The sequence below is a fragment of the Osmerus eperlanus genome, unplaced genomic scaffold (assembly GCF_963692335.1).
Source record: "Osmerus eperlanus unplaced genomic scaffold, fOsmEpe2.1 SCAFFOLD_880, whole genome shotgun sequence".
NCBI lineage: Eukaryota > Metazoa > Chordata > Actinopteri > Osmeriformes > Osmeridae > Osmerus > Osmerus eperlanus.
Genome location: NW_026911066.1, coordinates 34 through 9,711, shown reverse-complemented (window position 1 = coordinate 9,711; position 9,678 = coordinate 34). Strand labels below are relative to the sequence as shown.

At 51.1% G+C, this 9,678-nt stretch overlaps 1 protein-coding gene across 1 annotated transcript; it reads left to right on the top strand.

Moving 5' to 3' along the window:
* Window positions 1–7,425: 7,425 nt before the first annotated feature.
* Window positions 7,426–9,380, top strand: LOC134015557 (glutamate receptor ionotropic, NMDA 2B-like; the record flags this gene model as incomplete). The annotated part of the gene is made up of 3 exons (XM_062455101.1): window positions 7,426–7,569; window positions 7,947–8,217; window positions 9,184–9,380. Coding segments are annotated over 3 exons (612 nt in total), but the record flags the coding sequence as incomplete, so codon positions are not given.
* Between the last annotated feature and the right edge of the window lie 298 nt (window positions 9,381–9,678).

Sequence of the window (9,678 nt, the reverse complement as noted above, 5' to 3'; positions counted from 1 at the left end):
GGGTTAGGCTTGGAAGAGGAGGGAGGGGGAGAGAGAGAGAGAGAGAGAGAGAGAGTGAAAGAGAGTGAAAGAGAGTGAAAGAGAGAGGAAGAGAGACGGAGAGAGAAATAAAGTCAAGACTTGCCCCCCCAAAAAAGCTGTCTGACAGGGTTGTGAACTGCATGTCTCTCATTGTGCGTAGTGTTTGACTCGGGTCTGCACTTCAACCCTGTGTGCTTGTTACGAAGAGAGGAGAGGGAGGGGGAGAAGGAGGCGGAGGAGAGAGGGAAACCGAATGTGCAAGGAAGGGTGAGGGTGAGAGGATGAGTGGAGGAGGGAGGCAGAGAGTACACACACACACGCATCCTGCCTCAGACGCACACACACACACGCATCCTGCCTCAGACGCACACACACACACGCATCCTGCCTCAGACGCACACACACACACGCATCCTGCCTCAGACGCACACACCCACACGCATCCTGCCTCAGACGCACACACACACACGCATCCTGCCTCAGACGCACACACACACACGCATCCTGCCTCAGACGCACACACACGCACACGCATCCTGCCTCAGACGCACACACACACACGCATCCTGCCTCAGACGCACACACACGCACACGCATCCTGCCTCAGACGCACACACATGCACACACATTTGGGCACAGTGAAATGCACACATTTCTGTCTCTGTGTATTGGATGGTAATTTTCTGGCCACCATTTTCTTAAATAAGTGGACATGATTCTTGTGTTCTGAAGTTAGCAAATATCGCAGCCCCTCATACTCAAATGTATCAACAACACATTTTCCGTAAAGTACGGTACATAAAAGAAACAATTCCAATGTTCAGAATAAGGTGAACGAATTCCCTTCAAATTGTAATTGTAGCAGGTGTGCCATTACTGAGGAGCTAAGTACTTTCACCCAACAAATACATCACAATAGAAGACTAGGCTCAGCACCTTCATCGCTCAATTCTAAACCACATTAGCTATTGCAACCAAAGGTGTGCTCACACACACACTGCCTTGCACACACACACACACACACACACACACACAAACACACACACACTCAGCCACATGCAGATGAACACACACACAAAATAAGCACACCAGCCTGCCAATTCAGACCCAGTCCAGGGTCATGACTAATTGCTTCTTTGGCCATTTTGGATTGGTGGGATCTCGTCCAATCGGGTTGAGCAGCTCCTATGTGTCAGTGATTAATTACCGGCATTCTCCATCTCGCTTAACAAGCTTAATCGCCTCCTCGTGACGGAGCTTTCCATTACCCCATGGGTCAAAGGTCACAGGCGAAAATGTACTGCTTCCTTTTCTCCTACCCGAACTGTGTATTTTGGGTTAGTCGCTCCCTTTCCGGATTCCTTGCTTCCTTCTCAAATATGCTTCAAATATGTTTCCTTTCCTGATTTGTTACTCCCTCTCCCGCTGTACTCTACTAGATTCAATTGAATTGCAACACTTTAGACATTCACAATCAAGTTTATTATTATTTTTGGGGGCCATTTCTTTCCTTATTGCGTATTCTCTCCCTTCTTTATTTTACTTTGTGTTGTTGGCTGTCAGTGAGTTTGAGAAAATGGTGGCCCTGAGGGTACTAAACCCTGACCCGCAGTATCAGCCTGTGGGAGGAACAACGGGACGGGGCAAGGCGGCCATTTTAGAATTTGAGAACGCGGCCCTGCTGCTTCCCCAATGGCCCCCACACGCCTTCCGCTCCTCCTCACCCCTCTGTCATCTCTCGCTCCCCCTCCTCCCTCCTGTCACTCCATCTTTGGACGGTGCCATCGGCTCGATTGACAGGATGTGAGGGCTGCCAAAGCGCTGGATGTTACAGTGGGAGATCGAAGAGACAATTAGGCCTGCGCTCCTGATCCTTCAATACACAGTGGCATTTCAGATGCGCTGGGCTGTTGCAGCAACCCTGGGGTTCACAGGGGTTTCAGAAAAAGCACTTAGGAGTCTGTGTGTGTTTGTTTCATGTTTCCATCTATACACAATACATGGGTTTGCTTTGTGTGTTTGTTTGTGTGTGTGTGTGTGCAAACCATTGTGTGAAAAGCACATTAGAACTAAGAACCACAAAGACATTGATCTGTCCAAATGAGGTATTCATCACTTGCTCCAGATGTGATTTAGAAGTTTTAAGGGGCCTAGACTCAGTATCGACGTGAAGGGCCGAATAGACAGGAGACGAGAGACGAGACGAGAGGAAGACTTGACGAAGATAATGAAACACCTCAGGTCGTCAAAACAACATTTGAACAATTTGGACGTGTGGACGAGCAGCTGTCATCTGTTCATCGAACAGACTGCGTTCGGCCTTCATCATTCTCAGCTATTGTGCCCCAAGACCTTTTGTAATTGGAGATCAATGAGCACATGTAACAGACGTACACTCGTCCGACGTTCGCCCGCACCCGGGATCGAACCCGCCACCTCCGACATCCCAAGCGCGACCACTGCCAGCTACGCCAACGAAAAGCTAGCAGCTTTCCAATAGCCTGTCGCACACCTGAGGAGTGAGGTTTATCCAATCTAAACCGGCTACACAAAGAAACGTAGTCGCGGTAACGTGTTCCGGCCATGTCTATTTGTAGACCACGACGACGTTACGAACATGTGTTCGTACAGTACTTTCTCAAAAGCATATGTTGGCATTTGCGTGTACAAGTGTGTAACCTCTGGGATGCCCGGGGGAGGGGGGGGGGGGGGAGGGCTGCATGTACAAGCATGATACATCAGTACCCTAGCAACCGTGCGGGCAGAGGGGAGGAATAAGGGGTTGGAGGAGGAGAAGAAGGGGGGAGGCAGTCAGTCCAAAAGGTTAACACTGTGTTTCACAGTCGGCCATGAATGCACATCAATTAATCATTATAGCCAATGACCACTATTTGGTTGCTTTGTACGTTATGGAAATGAATCTGGACCCGGCCGACCAAGAGACAAAAACTATTCATTATTGGTGCTAGGCAACCGTTTGGATTTGTTAACCCTCGTGTTGTCTTAAAGCAAAGCTCACGCAGTACATGAATAAGTCGAGTTCATTTCATTGATTCATTTGATAGTAACTTTCGTACACCAATAGCTTGCTTTGTTGAAAAAGGTTTTGGGATTATTCGTTTTACTAGAGGAGAGATCTGTGCCCAAGTTTGCGATTTCACATTTCGGTGCAATTCTTTTCAGCGTCCTAATTGTTCCTCCTGGGCAGCGGAGTGCTTCCTGTGATTAACAATCACATTTCCGAGCACTTTCTCGTTTATGGAATAGAGACATTCTCCAGGTATAACATCACCCCCATTGGCCTGGCCGGGGGCAAAATGAGAGAGGAGCGAGTTTGCGCTCATTTCCTGAACCCAGAATAGAAGAGTAATTCAATCAAGAAGCATGCGGGGTCTTTTCATACAAAGTGTATTTAAATCGTAGAAAAAGCGTCCCGGGAAGAGACGTTGTCGGAAATCGGGTCATTGCTAATTAAACAAAGAATATGAGATTAATTAACGCTGTGTGTCTTTGATTAGCGAAAGGGAATGTGATGAGAAAAGCTGACGAGCTTTAAAGTGCCAGAGTGACGGCAGCTGGTCCCATTTTATGAAGAATGTCTGTGAGGGGGGGGGGGGGCAGACAGTAGGGAGGCAAGAGAGAGGCGGATGAAAGGTGGAGAAAGACAAGAGGGATGAAGTGGAGAAGCGCAGTATTGGAGAAGTGTGTGTGTGTGTGTGTGTTCGCCACTAGCCTACTTGTGTGGCACTGCTTGACTGTACTCTCTCTGTTCCCCCCCCCCCCCTCTGTCTCTCTTTCTCTCTGGGAGATCTTTGGCTTACCCGTTCTTCTCAACCAAGCCTCCTCCCCCTCTCCTCTCGGTCTTAGCCCGCCACCTCTCTCTCTCTCTCTCTCTCTCTCTCTCTCTCTCTCTCTCTCTCTCTCTCTCTCTCTCTCTCTCTCTCTCTCTCTGTCTCTCTCTCTCTCCATCTTCATCTCCCCTTTACCCCCCCGTCTCCCTCCCTCTCTTTCAATCCTCCCGCTTGTTCGGCGGAGGGCTGAAGCGTCGCTCTTCCTTGGCCAATCGAATCGGAGACAGGCTTTCATTGGCACGACATGGCGATGAGTTGCCAAATCCTCTCAGCCCTCCCGCCGCTTTACGCTCCCCAACGCCTGCACGTCTACTGCCCAGCACCAAACACTAATACGGCAGGCAGCGGGTGGCCGACAACCTCAAAAGCCCCCAGTGACAATCAGAGATAAATCAAGCGTACCCAACACCTCCCACCTAAAGAGGTTTATATCACGTCCCCACCACACACACTCACATCGCCGTCCTCCTCAGGCGTCTGGTCTCCAACACGCGAGGTACGGAACAGACACCTCCGTAATTATATTTGGAACTGTACACATGCATATGAATGTCCATTAACATTTCCGCGATGAATCAATTGTTGTTGGAATCACATCGACATAATGGGTGTGCTTTGCGTGGAACATATGGAAGCGCGTGGCCTACTGTATGTGTAAAGGCTGGCTTACACTGTCGAGTCACTGTATTCATGAGTTGGGTTACTCATTCTCTGGGGCGCCAGAGTGTCACCTCAGGGAGTTGGGCAGGGTGACGGGGGCTTTGTGTAACCGCGGTCGCCGGTTACTGTCTCGTCCTCACCCACGGTGAAGAATCCATGCCGAGTGATTCTCTTCGGTTGTAGCTAATGAGATTGGATTCGTTTTGAACTGATGTTGCCTACCAGCCTTCTGTTTGTTATACTGCAACTGGTTCTCCTTTACTGGACTGTGTTAGGCTTACTGAGCCTAGTTTAGCCACCCCTGGTTAATAAAACAAGATGAACACTTTATTGTTGTAAACCCTTTGTTGCAGAGAGAGAGGCAAAAGAAAAATACAGGGGACTACTAATAAACATATATAAACAAAATGAACAGAAACATCTAAGTATAAACATGTCAAACGTATTAGTCTGAAACTCTCAACACGAACGTCCAATAACAGAACTGGCCTCGCTCACCAGCTGTTGGTCCACCTGCATGGCTGAGAGATTCTCGACAAGCAGGAGGGGGTCAGAAGGTGTTGAACTCGCTGCACAAGTCGAAGAACTCGACTCTCGCTGCTTCCCGGCCTCCCCAGGTGTGAGTAAGCCCTGTGCAGCAGGCAGGATGCTAGCCGCCTCCGGGTAACCACGTGTGGTCCAGCCTCTTTCCAACAAACCTGGTTCTCTCTCGCCTTAGCAAGATACATGGCTAGCGATTGTTTTTATGGCTGCTTAACTGCTTCGAAGTCGAGCATCATAGTGCTTGTATACGGTCTGTTTCATTTTCTGTGGACACACCGGCATCACAATCTCACTCCCCTATCCAAGACTCTCAAACTCAAACTCCGTCAAGACAAGCTCCGACAGGAAACCCATCCAGCTTTCTCTGACCCCGGCCACCAGCCTTCGCACGGGTCACAACATAAATTCATGTTTCTAGTCGGCGTCACCGTCGGCCGAGGCACGCCACACGAGAGTGGCGGACGGGCGGCCAGGCACGTCCTGTTAATGACATCTCACTAGACGCTACACCTTCCCCGTACCACCAAAACCAAGAGAGGGGACCAGGTGCGAAGAGAGAGAGAGAGATAGAGAGATGGAGGGAAATAGGAAAGAGAGAGGGAGAGCGCGAGGGTTCCTAGGGAGGAGGGAGAAGGGCCGGGTAGACAAAGATGGAGGGTGAGAAAGAGCGAGCAAAGAGAGGAAGGGAGATGTGGAGCCAAAGACAGCCATGCCATCCGAACAAAAGGAGAGAATTGAAATGAGTGTGATTAGGCTATGAAAGAGAACGGGGGGGGGGGGGGAAGAAAGGATGATTAGCAGTAATCTGAGGAGACAGAGAATGGAGTAAGTGGTGCCGTGATGATACTATTGAGTGACAGGTTTTGGCCTCTGGGAGCCAAAGAGAGGGAGAACGAGAAAAGGAGATTGAACACGAGTAAAGGAAAGAGAATAGATATGACACACCAAGAGAAAGAAATATGCGGGTATCCAAGTCATTCGTGGGATTCATAAAGAACCATGGGTAGGGTGAATGGGGTGGGGGGGGGGGGTCTTCAAATTCAATTACATTCATACACTCCACAGTTATTGTATCTGTATGAATACTATCATCAAAGACAGGTTGAGAGAGTAGGGAATAACGTGTAAAAGTGTGATGTTAAGAGTGGGTTGAAGATGGTTCATGGGTCAGTGAATGTGTGGACAGGCGGATAGAGGTGTGGGGACGGCAAGAAATAATCGAGGACAAAATGACGTTGTTCTTAATAAAAGTGATGTAGCTGCCAGAACGTGTGGCGTGTCACTCTCGTGTCACAACAAGGAAGAGGAACCGTTCAAACGAGGTGGAAGGTCACCTTCCGGGGTAGTGGGTGTGTGCGAGCATGTCTTAAAGCCATTATCGCTTTCCCCCTCACCACATGGTTGGTTATGTTATTACCTCATTAAAGTGGGGAACTAGGGTACCGGATCAACCCATCTACTTTCCCCATGGGGGGATTGCATTGGTGGGTGGGTGAGGGCCATTCTGGTGTTGAGTGGAGCGAGGAAGATCCTTTATAGGGAGAGTTCACTCCAGCAGCAACACTAATAGGATTGCACACATGGTTGGAAATTCACTAATACACTCACACGCACCTGTACACACGTACACACACATACGTGTAGGCCCGTACGTGTAGACTGCCTGCGCCCGTGGAAACCAGCGTACACACATGAGTACGCAAACATACACACACGTACACGCAAACATACTCACTCACTCACTCACTCACTCACTCACTCACTCACTCACAGGTCTTTCATCCTATTGTCCTCACACACAAACACACAAATAAATGCACTCTACCTCACGCACACACATGCGAATGCATGCCACGCACGCACACGCACGCACGCACGCACGCACGCCATGCTACAGGCCTTTCCATCCACTCCCATTCACAATGTGCCCCCCTGTCACTGAGTTCACAAAGTCACCCATCAGCCCGACCTCCTCACACCTGTGACTCACACACCGTGCCTTGAGCGGCTGTCCCTTCCGTCACATGCGCCTTCCCCCTCCCCCCTCCCCCCCCTCCCCCCTCCCCCCTCCCCCCTCCCCCCCAAAACACACACTTTTCCTACCCTCCAGAAATGAGGTCCCCAACAGAGTCCTGAACTAGAGTTGATGTCAGTTTCAGTTCAACTGGAGATCAAATGAAATCAGAAGAAAAAGGGTTCCTCCGCAAACTGTCGACAGTCGTAAGAACCAGACCACGGGTCTATTTTCCGTGTATTCAAGGTCCTTCCTCCCCTCTGTAAATTCAATAAATCTCCCCCCCCCCCTCTTTCCTTCCTTCCTTCCTCTCCCTCGTTCCCCTCCTGTCTTCAGGACGACCACTCCATGTTCTTCCAGTTCGGCCCGTCCATCGAGCAGCAGGCGCAGGTCATGCTCAACATCATGAAGGAGTACGACTGGTACGTCTTCTCCATCGTCACCACGTACTATCCCGGCTACCAGGACTTTGTCAACAAGGTAAGGAGGGTGGGGGGGGAGGGGCTGGGATTGAGTTGGTGTTCGTGGTTGGATCCGGTGTTGGGAATGGCGGTGTGTTCGAGGAGGGCTGGACTGAGCAGGGCCGAGGTGGTGGTTGGATGTTCTAGCTCCTCGTAGAAGCTGTCATCTTACCAACAGAAATAAAGGGCTCAAATACAATTGTCTCGGATGTGAACCTAAATCCTTTGGGCTTTACGTCTGATCCGTGACACCAAAAGGCAACTCTGCAGACGGAAGAGCGCCGCTCCCTCCGATCACGACACGTCCCCGCCTTCTTTCCCGACGTTCGCGACATCAACCCCAGCGGCCCCCACACACCCAACTCTCCTCCTCCTCCTCCTCCTCCCCCCCCCCAGATCCGCAGCACCATCGAGAACAGCTTCGTGGGCTGGGAGCTGGAGGAGGTGCTGCTGCTGGACATGTCGGTGGACGACGGCGACAGCAAGATCCAGAACCAGCTGAAGAAGCTGCAGAGCCCCGTCATCCTGCTGTACTGCACCAAGGAGGAGGCCAACACCATCTTCGAGGTGGCCCACTCGGTGGGCCTCACCGGCTACGGCTACACGTGGATCGTGCCCTCGCTGATCGCCGGGGACGCCGACCACGTCCCCGCCGTGTACCCCACAGGTACGGTGACCGGGGGCGATGGGGGGGGCGAAGTGTGGGTGTTTGTGTGGGTGGGTTTTTTTTTTTGGGGGGGGGGGGGTCAGAGGGTTTGAGGTGAGCGTTCCTCTCGTGTAGAGGCAATGCACGGCCCTCTCTATACCGTTGTTAAACATCCGGTGATCCCCAATTCGTCATCCCCCAAAATGAGCAAGCAGAAAGGAAGTATCCCAACATCCTCTCTGAGGTCACCTATTCCAGTGACGTCATCAGAATTGGCCCGAAGAGCCTATCAGTGAGTCAGGTGAGGACTAAAGGATAGTTGAGGATGAAAAATAATCAAACATAAAAAAGAGGATTTCTCATCGTTTTGAGGATCATGCAGAGAGAAACTGACCTCGGATGAGCGTCTAAGCCTGGACGGAGCCCGTGTGCCGGGAGGGCAGGAGGCGAGGGACGAGACACGGCAGCGAACGTACCTCGCGTGGTGTCCGCCGCTGCCACGCTCGCCCGAATCAGGCGGAGGGCAGCTGGGGGGGCTCGGTTTCTTTCGTTCCACGCATGACCTTGACCAGTTCACACTCCACCTCTAGGGGGGAAAATACCAAATTGACCTTAGTCATTGCGTGTGTGTCCAGAGGGGCAAGCGAAAACGAGGGGCGAGCGAAAACACAGGGACGGGTGCAGCGGCGCCCGGGCTGAAACGTGGGTGGTGGTCAGAGTTGTTCGTGTTGCGAGGTTGCGTTCACGTGTGACAGTCCAGAGTTTGATTTCGCCCTCAGACTTAAACAAGTGCGTGGGTGATTCGCAGGAGGGGCGGGATCTAGATCAGATGACGAATGTTATATCCCTTTGAAACTGGTTTTGTATGTTTAGCTCTTAAAGGTGCTCTAAAATGTAAGCGCTTCATTGTGTTTCTTCGACTCTTCTACCCACCATGCTTTCCCTATTTCCTTCTTTACGTCCTCCCTCCCTCCCTCCCATCTCCAGGGCTCATCTCCGTGTCGTACGACGAATGGGACTACGGCATCGAGGCCCGTGTGCGTGACGCGGTGGCTGTCATCGCCACGGCAACCACCACCATGATGCTGGACCGGGGGCCGCACACCCTGCTCAAGTCCGGTTGCCACGGCGCCCCCGACAAGAAGGGCGCAAGTGCCGCCACCTCCAACGAAGTGCTCAAGTGAGCCAGTAGTTGTTACTATTACTAGTGGTTGTGTCTGCCTGGGTACACAAACACACACACACAAACGCACACGAACGAACACGCGCACCCTCTCTCAAAGTGTGTGTGCCTCGGGGAAAGTGGCACGACAACACAACCCAGATAGGAACATGATCCTCTCTCTCTCTCTCTCTCTCTCTCTCTCTCTCTCTCTGTCTTTCCCTCGCTTTCTCGCAATGTCTTTGTTTTATTATTCTGTAGCTAACATCACGGTTTCAAACCAGGCTGGGTAAAGTATTCAATAATGAATCCACATTTAA